At 36.9% G+C, this 22,871-nt stretch overlaps 1 protein-coding gene across 3 annotated transcripts in view; it reads right to left on the reverse strand.

Annotated features, from left to right (window-relative positions):
• Col12a1 (collagen type XII alpha 1 chain) overlaps positions 1-22,871 on the reverse strand; it is a 114,218-nt gene that overhangs the window by 87,194 nt on the left and 4,153 nt on the right. For 2 of the 3 annotated variants that reach the window (XM_028879855.2, XM_028879856.2), the window contains exons 3-13: positions 16,606-16,722; positions 15,109-15,252; positions 14,428-14,487; positions 12,445-12,708; positions 12,098-12,262; positions 11,181-11,354; positions 7,829-8,119; positions 6,769-7,371; positions 5,033-5,305; positions 1,016-1,288; positions 259-531 (exon numbers count right to left, since the gene is read on the reverse strand). The exons of the other annotated variant lie outside the window; for it this stretch is intronic. In XM_028879855.2, coding sequence (XP_028735688.1) covers positions 259-531; positions 1,016-1,288; positions 5,033-5,305; positions 6,769-7,371; positions 7,829-8,119; positions 11,181-11,354; positions 12,098-12,262; positions 12,445-12,708; positions 14,428-14,487; positions 15,109-15,252; positions 16,606-16,722 — 2,637 coding nt within the window. The remainder of the gene's footprint in view (positions 1-258; positions 532-1,015; positions 1,289-5,032; positions 5,306-6,768; positions 7,372-7,828; positions 8,120-11,180; positions 11,355-12,097; positions 12,263-12,444; positions 12,709-14,427; positions 14,488-15,108; positions 15,253-16,605; positions 16,723-22,871) is intronic. 3 annotated transcript variants of the gene reach the window in all.

Genomic DNA, 22,871 nt, shown 5'->3' on the forward strand with positions numbered 1-22,871 from the left:
CCTCTGAAAGCTACTCTAATGTACATATTTCCAAAGGTCCTTTCCCTTGAATATTGCCCATTTTATTCATTGCAGCAGACCATGGCTTTATATCATTTGCTTGTGTTATATCTGTATATAAGAGGTTGTTTTATAGTACTCATTTTAAATACGCATTCCTTTTAAGATAAAAGACTACATATTCAAAAGCACTTCCGGCTTCTTCATGCAGAATCACACATAGGGTCAAGATTTGCCAGAACACAGGACATTAATTACCTTCCAGTGTTGTTCCTTTACCAGAAAGGGCTTCTCCAGCCCCAGACGCATACAGGGCTGTCACAGATAGGTCGTACTGTGTCCCTTCCTTCAATCGCCTCAACACCGTGTTGGTTGTGTCTCCCCTCACAGTGACCTCTTGAGTTTCACCTCCTGCTGCTGGGGTGTATGTGACAAGATACTGCTTCACTTTTCCTGGTGCCCCACTCCAAGACAGCTTCAGAGTTGATGTTGTAGCGTCAGAAACTCTTAAGTCTCTTGGATTCCCTCTAACTTCATTAAAAAAGATGACAGTATCGAAAGGTATTATTTAGTAAAAAAAATGACTTGAAAACACCCGTTTTTTTCATATGTGTGTTATATCAAATTTACATCCTATATAATGACTCTGTGGCAATATACACCTCTGCCTCCCTAACAAAATATAAGCATTACTAAATAGGATCCTACACAATAGTAAACAATGAGCAAACAACGTCTAATTCCTTTTCTGTATTCATGCAAATTAAAATCTTCCATAGAAGCCAGACATAGTAATCCACTCCCACAATTCTAGCACTTAGGAGTATAAGATAGAAAGATCATAGGTTTGAGGATAGCCTGGGCTACATACATGCATTCTGTCTCAAAGGAAAAAAATCTTTTATGTAAAATCTGTCATCAGAATCTTCTACATAAAATATTTTCCTTAAAGCTTTCCTACAAATGGAACTAAGTAATGTGTGTTGTTTCCATGTGATGAGCATATTTCCTCTACCTTCTTCGGTGGCTGCATTGCCTGTCAGTGGAGAGCCTTGTCCAGAGGAATATTCGGGAATTACAGAGATTTCATACTTTGTGTCTGGCGTCAGGTTCTCCAGTGTTTTCCTCCTCTGATTGGCTGGGGTACTAACTTCTTTGCTTTCTCCACCAGCAACTGGTCTGTATAGAATTCGATACCTTAAGACTCTCCCAGGAGCTTGAGACCAGGTAATTTTAAAACTGTCTGTAGTCTCGTCCGACACCTTCAGGTTTCGTGGTACTCCTTTTACTGAAATTTAAAAATGTATATTTTTTAAAAGTTAGCTGATTTTATGTGAGTACCAAAAAACTAGCTTTTGAACATTAATTATAGTACTTTTCTAACTAATTTCCATGGCCATTTTTATTCACAAGCATTCTGGTTACAACATTCATTTAGCCAGACCTTAAATAGATTCTGAAACCATTCTGCAAATATTTTATGTGTGTGGTCATTTGCTGTAGAGGAAAAATTGGACTATATATTATAAATGAGAAGTATGTGACAAGCACTAAATGAATATCATTAAATATAAACCTCAAAGTCAAATTGCAATGCGAATAACATGGACTTGGGGTCTTCAATGACATTTTTAAGTTAGAGCTGAAATGAAAACATCATTGGACTTTATGTTTAATAAACATGCTCAAGAAGAAAGACTGTCCATCTGGACAAGAAATTCAACAATGGTGAACTCAAAGCTATTATGTTCTCAAATCACTGGAACAAAGCTATAGTCTAATGTGGTTGTATGTGACTGACAAACAGGATTAGAAGTTTACTTAAAATTTCAACACATTATAGGGTTGGAAAGATGGCTCAGTGGTTGAAAATTTGACTGTTCTTCCAGAGGACACAGGTTGGTTCCCACCACCCACACCGCAGCTCCCAACCACCTGTTAATCCAGTTTCAGGGTGTCCAACACCCTCTTCTGGCCTCTAAGGGCACTGCACACACATGGTACACAGACATACATGTAGGAAACACATATAAATAAATAAATAAATAAATAAATAAATAAATAAATAAATAAAAATGCATATAAATAAAAGTAAAATGAGTTAAAATTTAAAAAAGAAAAATTTAACACACCAGTAGATCACTCTAGACAGAAAAAAAAATGGAAAGAAAACAAATCCATCAATAAAAGAAATATGTGGAGTAGGGTAATTGTATACCTTAATCCTAGCACTCAGAAGGCAGAGGTAGGTGAATCTCTGTCAGTTAAAGGCCAGTTTGATGTACATAAACAGTTCCAGGCCAGTCAGGGCTAAATATTGAGACCCTGACCCCTCCCCTCACCAAAAAAAGGAAGGAAAGAAAGAGAAGGAAGAAAGGAAGGAATGAAGGAAAAGAATGAAAGAAAAAGAGAGAGAGAGGGAGGAAGGAAGGAAGGAAGGAAGGAAGGAAGGAAGGAAGGAAGGAAGAAAGAAAGAAAGAAAGAAAGAAAGAAAGAAAGAAAGAAAGAAAGAAAGAAAGAGAGAGAAGGAAGTTGTAGTTGGCCAACTTTACCTATGATTCATTATGTCAAGAAAAAAGACCAAATTAGTCAAAACATAGGAAGCAGAATGACTAACGGCTGTGAATCCTGACTCTGAAGCTTAATAGTTACATAATTTGAGTCACAGGCTGTTCAGCAGTTAAACATGACTATTCATTAGGTTATTGAAGTGCCTGAGTAAGATAATGCATGGGAAACACTCAGTATAGCATATGACACCTAGTGAGAGCTCAAAAACCACCAGCTTAATTAAGATGTTCAATGCTAAAACTTGAATATTTACAACTGAAACTTTGGATGTCACAATCTCATGAAAAGCAGTAAAGCTGTCAGGCATTATGCTCTTCTGTAGTAGCCCAACGTCTAAAAATCTGAGTATATATGAATACATTGGTCTCAACTCAAAACTCCCTATTCTTCTTCTTTGAGAAAGAGAATGGAAATGCAGTATGTTTACTTTGACAGTTTATTTTTATGAAAAAAGTTGTAATAAAAAGAACTCTATAAGGAAGATTACAGGGGAAAACAGTGTCCCATGGCCAAAAGCAAATAATGTCATTATATTTGTAAGCAAGATAGTTTTTCAGCCTATTGAAAGAATGCAAATAAAACTAAGTAAAGATAACACAACTGGTTTTTTTTAAGTGTTTAATTCCAAGGTTAGTGTCCTAAAGTGACTAATAGTATAGTTTCCTCATGTGCCTTCTGCCTCTTTCTATAGATAACTTGTACTTGCTCTCTTGTGTTTGAAGAGAGGACTGAAATAAAACCACCCAGCATGGCAGCCTCTCAAACCTTAGTGCTCTGGGAGGATAAGAAACCATCAGTGCAAACAGTGTGTCTATTTGTACCAGAAGCTAGTGGAAGTAAATAGGAGAATGAAACTCAACAGCAAGGCAGACTGCTTCACATTCAGTTTTTAAAAGATATCAGACTCAAGTTTCTTCTTGAGCTGTTGTAGGCAGTATAAGCAATCAACAAAAAAGCAGAAATATCTTAAGTACAAATATCTAAGTTATAGAAACACACACAAAAAAAGGTGTGTTAGATACTTTTGTTGGCCTATAGCCATAACTATACCTATATCATGTACAAAATGAAAAAAAAAACCCAATCCTCCTTGAAAAATGTTTTAGAGACAAAGCTATTCCCTAACTTTATCAATAAGGAGTACAATGTGTGCCAGATCTGTCTGCAAGTACTTCTTTGTACATCTTAAATTCTCATGATACCCTTTGGAGGCTTTCCCTTGCACCCAATCAAAACAGGGAAGAGAACCCACACCTCTTGGAATCATCACTGTCTCCATACGAAGAGTACTTGACTTGTCTTAATTTTTTCTTCTTGGCCAGACTAAATGTCAAATTAAATCATTATGCCAAAAGGTATCCAGCCCTAATCAGTAAAGATGACACATCTCAAACACCAGTAGAATTAATTCACTCATGTCCCAGCAGCATTATTCACAATAGCTAAAAGTGGGAACAACCTGAATAGATGAATAGAGAGTGGTGTATTCATTCAATGAGATAATATTCATTCATCCTTAAAATGAAATGAAATTCTGCCCAAGCATGCTGTGGATATCACTCTATATAAATAAAACACTGATGGCCAGTGACCAGACAGGAAGTATAGGCAGGACAAAGAGAGAGGAGAATCGGGGAAACAGGAAGAAGAAGGAAGAGACACTGCAGCCACCAGCAGGACAAGCAACATGTAAAGATGCCGGTAAGCCACCAGCCATGTGGCAAGATATAGATTAATAGAAATGGGTTAATTTAAGATATAAGAACAGTTAGCAAGAAGCCTGCCATGGCCATACAGTGTGTATGCAATATAAGTCTCTGTGTTTACTTGGTTGGGTCTGAGCGGCTAAGGGACTGGCGGGTGACAAAGATTTGTCCTGACTGTGGGCAAGGCAGGAAAACTCTAGCTACACAAGCATGGTGGTACAGACCTTCAACATAGCGCTCGGGAGTCAGAGACAGGCAGATCTCTGTGTGTTCAAGGTTAGCCTGGTTTACACAGTGAATTAAGGTCAACCAGGGCTACATAGTGAGATCCTGTCTCAATAAATACATAAACTCTGACACAAGCTGCAACATGGATGAGGAATTACATTAGGTGGAAGAAGTCAAACAAAGAGATAAAGATCATTTGATTACATTCAGTGAGAGCTTCAAACAATCAAATTCAAAGAAACAGAAAGTAAGTTGACAGTCTGGGAGCAGGGCATTGGAAAATGGAGACCCACTATGGCTACAGGGTTTTGTTATGACACCCTGCACATGGATGGTGGTAATGATGGCTGTACAAGGTCAATACACTTCTTGCAGTTGAAATATGCACCTAAAGAATGGCTGAAATGGGTGAAAAGGGTTTGTTTGTTCCTTTTCATTTTATTAACATGGACTAAAAGCAGGTGCTTTATTCATGCTATAACTTAATTACAATGTTTTGAGAAAGCATGGAGGAAACCCCACTGTACCTTCATCTGTGGTCTCCTCTCCAGCTAGGGGAATGCTGAAGCCATCTTCATACTCTGCAGTCACATTTACCAAGTACAGGGTCTCTGGCTTCAGGTTGCTGAGAACAACACTGGTGCTCGAAGCTGGCTCCACCACTGTGACCTCATCATCCCCAGTAGCATCCTTGTATGTGACATGATATGAAAAAACATTTTCTCCAGCGGGAGACCATTCAGCTTTGAAACTATTAGAAGTCACCTGAGAAAACTTCAGATCCTTTGGTGGCACATAAGCTGTTTAAAACCAAAAAAAAAAAAAAAAAAAGAAATAATTTAAATTTTACGTCTATGGAATAAAAACAGACCTCTTGACTCTGTGCTTCCAAAATTGTTGCCATTCATTTGGGAACAAGGTCATTGAGACCCATGTTCATGATCACAAAGAGAAGGCCTCCCGCTTGAAAAGTCATCCTGGTCATTTTCCTTGGTTTTCCACAACAGTGATTATATTATACGAAGGAATTAATTAATTAAAATGGAACTTGAATTCTGAGTTTCTCAAGACAAAGCAGTAATAGAATAAATATTCCTCAAGTGTTTATTTAAACAGTAGCAGATTTTAAATGAACCATGACAATTTTCCCAATCATCCTGGTACTTGAATATTACTAACTCTTAGTGACGGGTAGGCACATATTTCAAAGTACAACTGAGGAAATTTCTGACAAATGAATAATTGTAACACCTGGGAAGGTGCCTCAGTGGGGAAAGCACTTGTCATGCAAATGTGAGGATAGCAAACTTGAATCCCCCAAATCCATCTAGAGCTAGGTGCAGTGGGGTTCCTCTGGGTCCCAGTGTTTCTACAAAAAGAGGGACTGAGGATAAGAGAACTCAGCCTGACGTATACGGCAGTGAGCAGCAAAGACTGTCTCAAATAAGGTGAAAGTCAAGGACAACACTGGAGGCCTCTGACCTCCACACATATGTCATGGCATGTGCATGTCCATCATCACCCACACATAAATGTGTGTGCACACATATGCACCGGACATATACACATTTACAAAACAAAGATTTTGAAAAGAATCCTCATTAAACTGAGCATTAAACCGATCATAAGAAGAGACAATGCTTAATGCATATTGTCCTTGGGGGACACACAAACAGGAGAGACATGAAAGTATAAAGTTACTAACAGAAACACCAAATGTGTAAAAGTGCCATACACTGGAAAACTTAAGGAGGGTTTAGAAAGGGGGTGATACTTTAAACATTGGAAAGCAGAATTTAGACAAATCAAGAAGAAAGACTAGAGAACTCCAGATGTGAGGTGTCATATCCCAAAACAAGGAAAGAGAAGGCACAAAAAGAATCCAAAGGTCCAAGAATGTTTTAGTTGCTTTGGGTTCAAAGGACTTGGATCTGTAGCTACACAGTAGAAAACTCAGTAAGTAGTTGTTTAATTGGCTATGACAAATAGTGTGATGCAGCTGGATCCTGAACTCCCCCGGGGACCTAGGGAGGGAAATCTCATGACTCTCTGAGTAAACAATTTTTTTCACCAAAAATGAAATGATATGCATACCCAGGAGAAAGTTATGTGTCAAACCCAAATACATGCAGTTTGGTGGTTTTCAATATCGGTGAGACATTTCCCTGTACCCAGTGAATGGAAGAAGAGTCCTACCCATAGTTTTAGAACTGGGAAGCTTTGTTCACAGGCAAATGTCTTTTACTTTCCAAAATGTACCAACCTTTCTTCTTTATAGCTGCCAACTCTTGTTCAATTCTAAGACAGATAGACTGTGTGAGTTCAAACGATATCCTCTGAAAGGCATCAAAATCCTCCACTGTGAACACATGGGTCTCGGGAGGAGGAGAGGCAATTGCTTCCAACTCTGAGCGAACAGCATCCTTTACACCAACTGCGAAGATTTCCACATCTGAATTTCTGAGTTTTATAGCAGGGTCTCTGAAAGCATCTGATGATTTCCCATCAGTAATGAGAATCATGACCTTCGGTACATTACTTCTTGAGCCTTTGTTAGGCACAAATATTTTCTCTCTGACATAAGTCATTGCTTTGCCTGTGTTTGTGGATCCTCCCCTGTAGGGGAAGGTGTTTATTGCTTTGATTATATCTTCAACTCTGTTAAATTCCTTCAATGTGAACTCCGTGTGAGGGTCTCTGCTGTATTGGACAAGGCTTATCTGCACTCTGTTTGGTGATATTTCAAAACTTTTTGCAAGAACTTCCAGAAAGGCTCTAACTTTAACAAAGTTTGCAATCCCGATGCTATAGGAACCATCAACCAAAAACACGATATCAGCTTTTATATCCACACCACGTGAACATTCTGTGAAGAGAAAGAAAATCCATTCATACACAAATATGAACTAAAATACAATAAAATTAAGGTCTGGATATCTCCAGATATCTCACTTTTCTTTGTAAATCTACTTCTTTTCAAAAACTGCTGCAGGGCTGGAGAGGCAGCTCAGTGGGTCAAGTGCTTCCTCAGCAAGCATGAGGACCTGAGTTTGGATATTCAGCACCCACATAAGAACCAAGTGTACCTATAATGCAGTGCTGGGGGTATGGAGATAGGCAGATGCTGGGGCTTGCTAATCACCCAGTCTAAGCCAAACAACAAGCTCCAGGTACCAGAAAAGACTCCATCCATTGCAATAAAAAAAAATTCAAAAAAAAAAAATGGAGAAGAAAACTACTCTAAATACTGTGTTTAAAATGAAGTCGGAACTACTAGGCCATACTGTTGTACTCCAACCCCAGTGATAAAATGGCTAACTTACCCACTTGAACTTTCATTGGCTGAGTCTTCTCCATCACCGAAATGGGCTCACTGGATGTCAGACCCTTCATGGCAGAAACACTGATCTGGTATTCTGTGTCAGCTGAGAGGTCACGAACATTGAGCGTGGTCGTCTGAGGCCCCACACTCAAAGCGTGATGCCGGCTTCCTGCAGCCATTGGTGTGAGGAGGACTTTATAGCCAGTCACGGCACTGGGAGATGGATCCCAGCTCAGCTTAATGTATTTTGATGACACTTCTGTGGCAACCAGATTTGAAGGAGGCTCGATGACTGGGGAAAAAAAAAAAAAAAAGAACTGTGGTGATTAATAATGAAGTACAACTCTATTAGGTTTTACATTTGGACCTTCAATTCTCTGTATTCAAATTGATGATGTCTATATCAGAAAGTGGTCATTGATACCCTCTCTCCCTAATTCCACCTGTGTGAACAATCCAATTGTTCACACAATTCCAACTGTCAGGAATTTAGTTACTACACTAAAAAACTTGGCAGGGAAGAAAATTTTTTGAAATAAACTAATGAAAGCAGATTTAATGTTTAATCTTTCTATGAAATCAAAACTTTCATTTTACAATTGGTGCCCAACTCCTGGCTTGAAGAGGAAAAGGATCTGCTGAAGAAGGACAGAGGAGGCGGCCATCTTAAGAACTGGAGGGAGTGCTCTCAGGCTTAAGAGTATTGTAACTCACAAGCCTCTGAATGCTACACCATACTTCCCATGAGCAAGCCCAACAATCTGAATACCAGTGAAGTTGTCAAGGCCATGACAAGACTCTTCTGTGATGATCCTGGTACAGAAGCTCACTGAAAGAATATTAAAAGGCATACGTCGAATGTTTGGACTGGTGATTACAGTTATTATGATACAGACAGAGATCTACAGCCAAACACCAGGCATAGCTCCAGCAGCCCAGTCAAAGAGGGACAAGTGGGATTCTATATCCAAGTATCAGGATCATGATGGGGAAACCTGCAGAAATGACCAAACCAAACTAGTGGTAACTCGTGAAAGTTGGATCAATGGCTGTGGAGCCTGCATGGGACTGGACTAGGTCCTTTGTGCTTTCAAGATGTGAGCCCTCAGCTTCTGCTTCAAGCCCCGTGCCCATTGCATTCTTACTTCATGCCATGAAAAGCTCTGCATCCATAAGTCCAAATAAACTCTTTATTAAGTTATAAAAGAGAAGAAGGGGGAGGAGATGGAGGAGATCAAGATGAAGGAGAATGAGGAGTAGGAGAAGGAAGAGGAAGAGGAGGAGGAGGAGAACAAGAGGAAGATGAAGAAAAAGGAGGAAAAGAAGAAGGAGGAGGAGGAAGAGGAAGAGGAAGAGGAAGAGGAAGAGGAAGAGGAAGAAGAAGAAGAAGAAGAAGAAGAAGAAGAAGAAGAAGAAGAAGAAGAAGAAGAAGAAGAAGAAGAAGAAGAAGGAGAAGTTGGTCCTGTGTAATGTGCAATGTCTGGTATCACTGGTTTTAGCCTCTCTAGGAGAAAGAGTAAATTTAAGTAAATTAATGTTCTTTTGATATGGGAATCTTGACTTATATGGAAACCTAGTGTCTCTGTCACTTGTATCCCAGTGCATTTATCAATTTGGTAAGAAAAATGATTTTACATATTTTTTGAGATTTTTAATATAATTATATCATTTACCCCTCCCCATTTCTTCCTCCAAATCCTGCAATAAACCCTTCTTGCTTACTTTTAAATTACTGGGCTCTTTTTCAGTTAATTATTGTTACATAATGTGTGTATTCTTACATTAATTATAATCATACAAGTGATCACACTTGTAAAGGGGAAATTAGCAATTACAATTACCATAATACATTGTAAGGAGAACTGTTTGGCACCCTCATGAGTAAATGTAAATAAAAAAAAAAAACCTTTCATTTTGAATTTAACATTTTATTTGTCTTTATTTTTCTGCCCCAGTATAGACATTTGCTAATTATCCATTACATTGATGATTTATTCACTACAGGCCCTGAAGAAAGCTGGACACAGCTGTGGTGTGGTCACGGCTACCCATGCAGGAAAGTTCAAACAGCGGCACAAGAAAAACCTTGCCTGCTCTTGACAAGCACACAACTGCATTTAACTAAAAATTAAGCTGTTCGAAGTAAAGAGAGATAATCCAAGTAAAGTGAAAGGAGGCATATGGATCTTACGATAATATAGGGTGGGGGTGGGGGAAAGTTAACCTTTAGACCGTAAAGAAGAAAAGAAAGGATTCGGAGCCTGGGAAGCGTTGAGAAGTCCTGGGAGAAGTAAAGCCAACGGACTTCCCAAAGTATGACTGAAGATGGAACTGTGTGAAAGTTCTACATAGCCACTCCTCAGTTCCCACAGTGGGAGGAAGACCACCAGGGGCTTTCGGTGTTCAAATGGATCCTCATAAAACATCTTTTTGAAATGCCTGTCCTCTCTTCTATGCACTTAGAAGTAACAACCCATAGAAATGGGAAAGTTTTCCAGATGTGGGAGTATCAAATCGATCGATTTATGAAATATTTCTAAGCTTTGAACACATTAGGGAGTACATGATAACGGGAAGTCCTTGTCCATAGGCAGTTGGTAGGAACAATGCTATCACTCTTTCATGTTCTAGAATGCTAAAGTGTCTGCACCCTGCCAATGTTTAAGTCCGCAAATAAAATAATTAAAGCAAATGCTAGGAAAGCCTGGTTATGGGTAGTCAAAATACACAAAAAGACTTGTTTATAGGGGTTTTATCAATGGAGGGAAATCTCACGAGGCCCCACCCCTAGACACAGAACTACAGGCAACTAAGGAATGCTGAAAGTAGAAGTAGTTTTTCCTAGAGGTGAGCCCTTTGACTGTTCATCCAATACCAAGTGGATCCTTGAAATCATATACATACAAGTAACACTAAACAGATTCGGCATAAATAAACAGGCTGTATTAATGTATTTGTGCATTTACACACACAAACATATATGTAACAAAAACAAAGAAAAATAATCCATAATTTTAAGGGAAGGCAGGAGGAACATGGGAGGGTTTGGAGGAAAGAAAGAGAGGGCAGAAATTATGTCATATTTTAACTAAAGTTAAAAATATTAAATAAACTAAGTCTAATCAAAACTTGCCCCTCCAAAAAAAAATGTTCAGGAACTTCACAGAAAACTAAATATTTTGTCAAATTTTCCACTGGAAAGAGGAAATAATACCAATATATAAACATGTTGAGTTCAGAAACCAGACAATCACTGGAGGGTGTGGTTAAATCTATTCTAGAATACCTGTATAGCAAGAACCGCTGTCAGAAAGTGCTAGCTTCTATATGCCTCTCAAGACATAAGCACTCACCTTCTTCTCCACTAACCAGTTCACCAAGCTGCTCGTCAACTCCTGAACACACCTGGGAGATTATCTCATTCTGAATGTCCACAATCGCATCAAAATTGGCCACGTTGAAAACATGGTTCAAGGAAGGTGTGGATGCAATTTGTTTGAGTTCTTTTGCATCTGCAGCTTTAATACCTTGGGGGGGGGAAGGTGGGAATATGATAAAACGGGAAACATACCAACTGCAAGAAGTGCTTTGCAATAATTCTCAATCTCAAACAGAAAGTATTTTTAACCCTTTTTAAGTCAAAATTCAGAGTTGCTTTGATACATGCATTTAGTCCCAGCACATTCTATGAAAACAAGGACAGCCAGACCTACATAGTGAGACCCTATCTCAAGCAGACAGATGACAGATGATAGGTAGAGGACAAACAAATGTTCAGTGGCAAAGGATTTTATAATTTTACACAAAAAGAGAGAGAGAGAAATGGTTAATAGAGAAAGCCCCCATTTTAACTATGTCATCACTTGTCTCTGACATCTGTGAAGATAATATTTTTTATTCCAAAATGCTGAATGAGCTGGAGCCCTGTGAATACTTCAAGTATTATGTAATGCAGAAAATGCATAAAATCCACTTAATGATAATACAAGGAGGATCTTTATTAGAATCGCTGGCAGAGTGTTCTTTGAAAAGTAGAGAGCTGGCAAAGCATGTTACTATCACCTCACTTAATTCATATACTAAAAGAGCTTTATGAGGAAATAGATAAGCAGAATTTTTACTCAAAGACAACTTGGCTTAATACTATCCTATAAAATGCAGTAAGCACTTTTGACAACATCCTTCCTTGAGAAATCAACCTTTATCTTCTTAAGCATTAAGTGTACTAAAGGAGATCCAGAAAGAAAATGGCTGGTCAGACTTAACCTACCCAGAGAGAAAACCTCAACTCCAATATTCCGAAGCTCCCGTGCTGGAATATCCACTTCGTCCTGAGATTTGCCATCCGTGATGATAATTGCCACTTTAGGAAAGCCTGCTCTTGAGCCAGCAGATTCAGTGAAAGTGTTTTTAACTAAGTAATCAATAGCATCCCCTGAAGGGAAAAAAGAAACATGTTCATTGACTCTAGGCTCTTACTCATTTTGCCAAAGCTGAAGACTGAAAGGTTAATTCCAAAGGTACTTACTGTATAATCATTGGGTCTTTATTTTTAAATTTCCTCTCAAAATGAACACTTCATTTATTTTAAACAATAAAGGAATCTCTAAAACATACCTGTCATTGTGTTGCCACCTTTGTATGGAATTTTTTTAATTGCCGCCAGCAGGTCATCTCTTCGGTAATACTGATTTAAGTTAAATTCAGTCCTGGTATCCGAGCTGTACTGAACAACTCCAACTCTCGTCTTCTCCTCCCCAATGTCAAAAGCAGACACAAGAGCAGCAATGAAGTCTAAAATGTACTTGAAATTATTTCGTCCCACACTCCAGGAGCCATCCACAAGAAAGACTAAGTCAGTCCAGGCACTGACAGAGCACTCTGAAACATATTTAACATATTTTTAAATGGTTAAATAAGTCCTTTTTAAAAAAAACATGGGCTAACATTGCAAAAAATGTTCCTGAATCATTCTACTCCTTATAATGTGTTGAACCCATTATTTTCCATTTACATACATAAAAGAATATAAAATCTTATACTATCAAAGCATTTTCAAGGCACTTATCAAGATCCATTTACAGGATTGGATGTCTTTAAATTGCTAGCTAAGACATTCTGTGCAAAGAAATAACTAGACATGTGATGTATGCTGCCCAGGAGAATGCAGCCCAAGCACATGCAATGCCAATCTGTTTTTCTAAACCATGTCTTTACTCTTCCCCAAATGAAGATTCCATCAAACATCTGGGAGACACACAAAAGAAATGGCAACAGAGTCTTCTCCTGCCTTGTTATTTATCAACAGATAAATACAACCTGTGCTCTTCAAGCAGATGCATCTGAGTTGAAGAGTAAATATTTTAATAGTCTGTCATATTTTTCAATATAAATGTCTAAGTTTATAGTCAAGGTAGTCTATGTATATAGTCATGCAAAGTAGCCAAAATATCTTGTCTTCATTATCTCTGTATTCAAATTTGACAACTAAAACCTCCATTACTAAATAAAAAGAGGAAACATTGTTAATGCAGAAGTACAAATAGCCATATGGTATCCTTAAGGGATTAAAATGGAATGCGCTTTTATGACCATGCATTATCTTTCCTTCTTCTATGGTCAAGGAGGCAAGTTAGTTTTCATGAAAATCTGTATTGCAAGGCAACATTTAGTGGATTTCTGAAGATGTTTTTGTCCTTGAAGTTAGTTGGTAGATAATAAAAGAAGTATTTTGGCAAAGAGGAGCAGGAAAAAGTCCTGGAAAATTGTGCAAGACAATTTCAAGTTGCATGCTTAAATAATTTTTGTATGCTGTTTAATAGTGCAATTTTAGTCTATTAAAACCCATATCTGGCAGAATATTTTGATTTAGAATAAATATTGATAGTTTGGAGAAAATAATAATGTAACTGCATAGGAGAAACTTCATTTTAGATTATTCCACATCTGAGAGAATGATAAACAGTGATCTAGAGGAAAATTTTCCAGAGAAAGAGGCCTTTGTGTTTATGTTTTTATGATCAATCTGGGTCATAAATCCAACTTACAAAGTGGCAAAATCAGAAGTCCAAGAAACTGTTTAGGAGTTCACTCTAGCGAGCCACACAAAGCAGTATCAGACAAAAGGAAGCTAACAGCCTCAAAGCCGAGACTAAATAAAAGTGCTTTTCATCTGGATACATATTCAATTTATTAGAGATGGGCTGCAGGAACTCTGGAAAGACTGGAAAAGCTGACATCATCAGCCGAGTTGACAGAAATATCCCAGAGATGAGCTCAATCTACAAGTAGACTGAAAGTGTGTTTCATAGCATTTGAGTGGCTTCAAGCACTAAGACCAGCTCAGTCTTTTCCCACAAACCTGTAAGTGCCATCTGTTAATATAATTTGTCTTAGGAGGAAATATTGGCCAGAAAGTAAGAACTCAAGGTTTATAAGTATTTAGTTATACATTTCTCTCATCTATTTGTACTTCTTCTAGAGAAAGATTATAGTTACTAATATGGGGAAGATGATCAATCTGTGTGTATAATTAGAACATCTACTATAGTGCATTTGTAACTTCTACAAATCCAAGCAAAAATATAAGAAGAAACTCACTTTGTATCTCTGTTTTTCCAGGTTTCTTCTCCCCTGGCTTTGTCGGACCACCTGTTTGAACTGAGTCAAAAGGCTATCGTTAACTAAAGAAATTACCAAATATATGTATATATGTATATATATATATATATATATATATATATATATATATATATATATATATATATTTCATAAGAATAGAACATACACATTGTTCTTTAATATTGTCTTTCAAATATTTGGTCTTGCCCAGCTTGTCAGAATGTCAAACAATGATTTCCTTACAAATAAATTATGTTAATGAAATGTTAGAGATATTTCAAAAAAGAGTTTACATTATTGCTTGAAAATTTTGATATTTCAAATAATTTTTATTCAGAACATTTCTGCTACTTCTAAAGACCAAGGTTAGAAGGCATGAACGAATTGTTCGTAAGCACTAATAACAAGGATCACAGAAAGTGGTGTTGATATGTTACCTATATAATAGATTAAATCTGAAGTTGGAAAATTGTCTGCAAAATGCACACCCATGGATCGACGTGACAGTAATAGTCAGAGAAAAAGAGGCGATCCGTTTGGAAGTGGGGAGGACATGGAAGGAGTTGGAGGAAGGGCACTGGGTGGGGGCTGGAGGGATAAAGGGGAAGGAAGAAAATGATAGAATGATATTAAAGTACTTAAACTTGTATGTGCTCTTACTTGTCAACTGGCCTATAACTGGCACGCTTTCTTCTACTTCATCATAGGAAGTTATAGTCACCACATACTCTATTTCAGGAATAAGATCTGATAATAAAGTTTCCGTGGTACCAGCTGCAAGGGTAAATTCTTTAGTAGGCCCCTCTGTAAATACAAAAAGGAAATGATGACTTCAACAAAACTTTCCCAAGGATAACATATTTTTAAAAAGTCTAAATGCACCACAAAACTGAAACTTTTGCCATATGTACTTTTTCAAAACATCCAAACATTGTTTTTAACTGTCTTCCAAAAATAAGACCTTGCATTTTTAGAAAACCCAATATTTATAATGGCCTTACCTTTATCTGACAATCACATTCAGTACTTTTTAAAAGCTCAAAATTCTTCTAAATTAAAGGTATGTTAGAATATCAGACCAAAAATATATCATCGTTTTTATGACAACATGAAATAATAAAAAATGTTATAAATAAGATATGACTCAGAAAGCAATTTAATCATAAATTGGAAAAGAACAGAGAGATAGATAGAACCACATTCAAATATGGACCATACCAGTAGTTCTCTGAATTTATTGAATTGAGTATCACATGTTTTGTGATATCATATATCGAGTGTTTACTTACATAAAGTATGCTTTCATTTAGATTCTTTTTAACTTTTAATTCAATCAGAAAGCATGATAGCACCTAGGGACTGCATGCTTGTTAATACTTCAATTATATTAAATATTTCACAAAACATAATTAAGAAAAATAGCATATATAACAAAACTCTGAGAAATGTTCCTGGCCATGTACTATATCTATGTGGGCCAGAGCACTGTGGGACATGAGGACATTGGGGATATATTAGATTGGATCTTTGTGGTGCCCATTTTGAACATTGGAAGCCAATATTCCCAGTATCTAGAAAAAGAGTGAACCCTATTTGGGCTGTTTTAGAATGTTCTTTAAAATAAATGAAGCCATTTACCAAATGAACTTAGAGAGAAACATAAAAAGGAAAAGATTTTACCCCTTCTTCAGTTCTTTAGCCATACTGTCTTTTTTTAAAAGCTCCCTAATGAGAAAGCATTTTAAACAACTGGTATTCTAAAAGGCCAAGAGATAAGTAAGCACAGCTCTAGTGATTAGCAATATTGGCAATATCCATATTCACTGCCAACCAATGAAGACTTCTTATCACTTAACCAATACAAATAGTTACTTTCCCACCTATTCTTAGATGTTGGTTCTCCACACTTGGGCAATGTGGTTAACATTATAGATAACAAAATAGAACATCTGAAATAAGTTTTGTTTTGCTTTGCTTTGCTTACAGTAAGTATTGGGATTGAACTCTAGTTCTGAGTCCACCAAATACCAGTTGACATCAACCAAATCCCTCTGGCTTGCTCATTCTTGCTCTCCTCATGATCAAATGTGAGGTTAGGCAAACAGACTGTATGACCTTGATATCTCTGTCCTAAAACCTCAGCATCTTGGAACTCACCTGTTGTAGAGTCCACCGTTATTCTGTAACCCACAATTGGATCAACTGGTCTCTCCCATGACATATGAACAGTATTTTCATCTATAATTTTAAAATTCAAGTTGGAAGGTGGGTCAACTGCAAAAAGAGAGTTGAAATTAGTTGCATTTTCCAACGTCAGAAAATGGCTAATATGATTAATGATGAATTGTGTTGAGCAAAGCTTACTAAAGTTGTCTTTGCATAAATTTGTTTCCAACAAATATAAAAGATATCTTGTTGGATCAGAATAAAATTAAAAGCTGACAAGATATGACAAAACATCAGAAAGTATACAAATTACAGAAGACAGCACGGAACACTTGATTCTTGAGTTGCTAGGTCATTCAAGAATGGCCAGCAAAATCAAGCAGAATAGAAACATGTCTGGATACAAGAACAATGAAGTCACATATAATAACCACATATGCAAACAATTCACATAACAATTAAGGAAATTCAATACATGCTGAGTGCACTTTGTACAAGCATGCCAAATCACGACCTGCTTACAACCATGGACGTTAATTTAGAACAGTGACATCATACATTTTTATAATGTGGAAAGAAATCACTAATGGTTTGGGTTCAATCTCTGCATTGTTGCATTGTTATTGTTGTTGGATAAATCTCAGTCTGTGGCAGAGGCTTTAAAATGTATTTGAATGGAAAGGAAAAATATATCTTATGAGGAAATATACATTTAAGTGTATATTCATATTAATGTTATATGTTATATTAATGTCATATTAATGTTAATAATTTATGAGTATATAAACAGTGCTAGGGATGTTTATAAAACTGATATTCTGCCTGTTTACACCAATTTGCTGTGTTCCCAAGGTGTAAACCAACATGGTCATTGCCCTGGTAGTAGGCATACTCCATGCTAGAAGCAGCGTTTAAAGTTTAAAAATGCCAGTATGGCCTTTTACAAAACAATGGCTAGTTATGAAAAGATAACATCAATGTATATTTATGGGCAATTATTTACAGAACTTGAAGGAAACAGTAAAGAAGGATCAACATTGGAAAACATGACTGTGTATAAAAACTTGGAGAAATCAATGACAGAAATAACTGCAAAGTACAGAAAAGAACGTTTACATACAAAACTGTACAGCATCATGCATGTGTCAATGAAATGTTGACTTATTTTTAGTTTCCCACAATGAACAAAAGCTTCCATGTACAATAGTCATTACACAAAGACATTCCTGAAATATTTTATAATGATATTCTCTACAACAATGTTCATGCCTCCTCATGCAGCATTGTACTGACTCACTGTCAGTGCATGGTTGATGCTTTGAAAATCATTACACTTGAAGCAAGTTCGATAAAGTAGATGATTTTCAGCCATATTCTTCTTTAAATATCTTAGTCTACAGGTATTATTCCTTGTGAGTGAGATGGTCTACCTCTGTTTTAAGGGGGTACCATCTCCTTTTAGAATTTTATGAAAGTCAATCAAAATGCAGTAATAGCTCTGAGACACAAATCAGAATTTAATGGGGATTAGAGCTGTCTTTAACATTCATAGCACATTTTTAAAGGAAACAAAACTGATCAGGCAAACATCTGCTTTAATAAATCACCACCTCCAACTGTGGGAGATGTCTTTATTTTTATTGGCCACACTAGTAGTAGAATGAATGTTACTTTCTTACTATCCATACACAGGCAGTGAGATTAGGACTATTAATCTGCATGCACAGTTTAATCATTCAGCATTCTTCTGTCTGTAACCATATTGCAACGTTCAGCTGAAGTCATCACTTAGTATATGTAACAAACATGCAACAGATGTTAATAGGATGATGGGTATTAAGAATATCATTATAAAATATTGTTCTGATAGCAATGGCTCAGGACAAATTTAATGCAAAGGCAGACACAACTGGCCTGAGCAGCTTTTTAAAAAAATCAGTACATGGAAAAATAGTACCACCAACCTTGGAGGAAATAGACCTGAAGCAGCGGACATTAGGTTAAAACTGCTGAAGGTCAGCAGCGGCCCACCTTGTTGATATCCAAGTGACCAGGATTCCAGATAGACTGAAAAAATGACTGTGAGGGAAAAGTCTTGAACATTTTAGAGGATTTTAAGGTGCTCATGGGAAGTCAGATGTGGTACATGGGACTTGAAAGTAGGAAAAATGACCTATCGAGGTGAAAAGCAGAGCCTATCCTTTTGTTCGTCTCTTTGAGTTTATCAAATATACAACATTTCAAAATTGTCATTTCATTTGCAATTTTGGGATTTTTCATTAAAAAAATAATGAAGTAGGTGTGAGGATATAACCTACATCAATTTAAATCATTACAAATACATGTTTTGTTGATTTTGGGAATTTTTTGACATAATTCAAAACCATCATTACATTGTCACGGAGTCTAGGTTTTCCAGAAAATTCTGATGCTGGCATAGTACAAACACTAACTAGCTACAAACATATGGTTTGTAAATGCAAACCACCAAAGCCAAGCCAAGGGAAGCAGAATTAAAATTACAAATAACAATCCTATTCATAAAACCTGGGTACTTATAATGAAGAAATGAAATTTTAAGAATTTATAAGTGGTAGTTTAACTTTATACTTAAACATGATGCTTTTGTTATCAAAATACTGTGATATGAAAGTGTCATTCTGGTGAGATATCAGTAACATAAACTGGTGGGATTTAGGACATGGTAAGATTGATCATACTATGTAAAAAATATCCAATGTCTTCTATATAACATGCAGACATTTAGACATTTTACTTGTTATTTCCTTTCATATTTATAATAACCTAACTATAGGCCTTGTAATCCTTGTTCTACAAATTAAATTCAAAAGAAATCATCACAGCTCATAGGTAACAATTCTATCTTGTTGTCTGTATAGTTTTCCACACATTAGATTAAATATAAAAAGAAGAAATATTTCAGTAAAAAAAACTTTTGGACTCAACACTTATAGTACTTCTTAATATGTACATAGATATTTTTCTATGCTCTGAAAAGCCACTATTAGAAGAAATGATGTCTGCTCAATAATATAGATGTGGCATGTGGACATCTGCAACTCAAATATAGATAGAATTTGGAAGGCATTTATGCTCACCACTATACCATCAATGCGGACATAGATAGAACTTGATATATTAACCTCACACACTTGTCCAAACAATTTTAAAACTAGTGTGTCTGTCTTGTTTTAAAGAAAAATAACCTTTTTCCAATTGGAGCACCCAACAAGAGTCTATATTCAAGAATTAGCCATGGCAAATTTATGGATGGGTGGGTGGATGGATGAGTGGGTGAGTGGATGGATGGATGGATGGATGGATGGATGGATGGATGGATGGATGGATGGATGGGTAAATGGATGAGTGAATGGATAGATGAACCAATGGATATAATATGTTAGAAACAAAGAAAATCTAAAAGCTACATTAAAATATCAACTTAAGGTACTGGAGATATTGCTCAGATGCAGAGGACCAGGGTTCAATTCCAAGAACCCACATGGCAGCTCACAACTGTCTATAACTCCAGTTCCAGGAAATTCAACACCCTCACACAGACATATATGCAGGCAAAACACCAATTCGCCAAAATAAAATAAATGCATTTTTTAAAATATCAGCTTGAGGAACTCTCACTTCCTCATTTAGAAAATAAAACAATCAGAATACATAACACCTACATTCTCTGGTTTGAATGTTTTCTTGCATGTTACATACACAGTTATAGAAATATATATTAAATTAGTCCCTTAATCTAGACACAGGGCAGTTAAAGGCATGACTTAAAATCACTGATGGACGATAATGATTGTTTATTACATGTTGTAAACTATAAATAAAACTTACAAAAATTAAAACCCTATTTCACAAAATTTGTGTCCATCTCAAATTCTAGATAAAGGAAAAGGGTATTCAATGCTCAAAGAACACTGACCTTTAACTGTTTAATACAAAGCTAACTTTTCTAAAAATCTATTAACATATGATACATGATCCCAGACTAATTCACACAATCTAGGTCATACAGAGAACTACTGAAGTTTAAAGTTTGCTAGTCTATTTAATAAATACTTAAAGCCAAAAAAGAAAGTAATCTTTGCCTTTATTTCTATAGGGCACAGTAAATTAGCATGGAAATATAATTCATCATACAAATAGAGGCAATGTGGAAAATTATTGTCATAGTTTTTAAAAGACAAAATGTAAATTTCAAAATTATTTAAATTAACACAAAAAAAACATGTTTCTAGCACATAAAAAGCAAATTAAAAATAGCCAGGAACCATATGATCACAAGAGCATGAGTCACACAAAAGGTTGCAAAGGAACCCTGGCTTTCTTTGCAGAAGACTGCAATCAGAGGGGCAAGCTCAAATTTTGAAATGCCCCAGCAGAAAGATTTCAGGGGGAAAAAAATTCATTTTCTAGCCCAGTATCTTCAGAAAGACTTTGGCCACAAATTTTGTTAGCTCTTCGCAGGCTCCTGAGGCCACTTAGTTGGTAGTTAACACCAGAACTGAGCTGCCCAACAAGGAGCAAACAGTCTCCTGTGGCTACGGAGCACTTGAAATGTGGCCAGTCCAAAATGAAATGTGCTGCAAGTGTAAAGTACATGCCCAGCTTCCAAAAGTTAGCGCAGAAATGCAGAAGAGGTCGCTGATGGTTTTTCTATCAATTACTTGTTGAAACATTAATATTATGTTAAAACCTTTCATCAAAAAATAAATTTTTCTGTTCCCTTTTCTTTCTTTATATGACTATAAAAAATGTTTAAGTTATGTATATGGCTTATATTTGTGACTCATACTTCTGTTTGACACTGCCAAACTAGAAAACAGCCCAAAAATTAATCTTATTAAAATACACTGACCTAAGGGAGGAAAAGACAAGAACTTAAGAAAGAAAAAAAAAAAGAACTACACCATATGGAAATTAATACAAAGTTAAAGGATAAAATATGAGAACTAACGGAAATAATCAGGAAAGCAAATAGTATAATGTCCTTTTTTAACTGTATTTTGTTGGTTGGTCATTACCAGTTAAGAATGGATGTTTTCCACTCACCTTATCTCCAACCTAAGCCTATACTTGAGAATTCTCAAAACTTTTATTTTCAAAGAATTACTTTCTTAATGAGCAATAAATGTGCCACTTCAGTGACTTATCTAAAAATATCTTTAGTAGTGCTTCCAGAAGTTTCTCAAATAAAATTCCTTCCTAACTGACGACAGAGCAAGGATTTCTGAAAGGCCACCTCACCAGAATACTCCTTCAGGAGGCCAGCGTAGCCTACATTTACTCATCAAGTGAGCCAGGCCAGCAAGCATCTCTGGATTTTAAATGTGCTACACATTTGGAGATGCTCTCTTTTCCTAACATCAGTTCTCTGTGCCTGCAGTTTTGAAGTAGAATATAATAAGATAGATAGATAGATAGATAGATAGATAGATAGATAGATAGATAGATAGATAGATAGATATAGATAGATAGATAAAATCAAGGTTGTCAAGAAATAGCCCTACATACCTACCGCTCTACAAGCAGCACAATCCACCCTGGAATTTCCAGAGCCTACAGATGTCTCCTCCCTAACTTTATTAAAGGTGTTTCTTTAATTAGAAAGGGTAAAAAGCTTTTTAAGATTAACCCGTTTATCTTGCGGAATACGATTAGTTTGCCAAAACTCAAATGATAGTTGAAAGACCGGTAAGACTATCGCACAGAAGTACCTTGCTCAATAAATACTGAGACATTAAACCACCAAGTGCACCAAACAAAACAAAATTAGGTTAAAAGTTTAACGGAGTCTTCTAGAGGGCAGGGTCACAAGGAGCCATTTTGGAGCCGCCTTGTGGTGTCCCTGGTCACCTAGTGCCAAGGCATTGAGGTCAGACGCGGCCAGGTCTCCCTGAGCCAAGCAAGGGAGAGCACGCCAAGGGGGTGCCCGGCTCGCAGCCGCCTCCAGGCTGGAAACCCTGGCCCGGAGCCAACCTCTCTGAGCTGGGCTGTTCTGGGACACGTGCTTTGGAGACCTTGGAACCAAACACCAACAGCAGAATCCCTAGGTTGAGTGAGCACCTCCTACGTGTTGGTTTCTACTTGTCACTCATCCCCTGCGCACCTACCCAAGTGGCAGTTTGACAGTTGGATCCTCTGCCTGAAAGTCTGCCTAGCCAATTGAGCTCCCCCGACCTGCTCAAAAAGAAAAAGAAAAGAAAAGAAAACGAGACGCG

This window comes from Peromyscus leucopus, chromosome 7, assembly GCF_004664715.2.
Source record: "Peromyscus leucopus breed LL Stock chromosome 7, UCI_PerLeu_2.1, whole genome shotgun sequence".
In the NCBI taxonomy this organism is placed as follows: Eukaryota; Metazoa; Chordata; class Mammalia; order Rodentia; family Cricetidae; genus Peromyscus; species Peromyscus leucopus.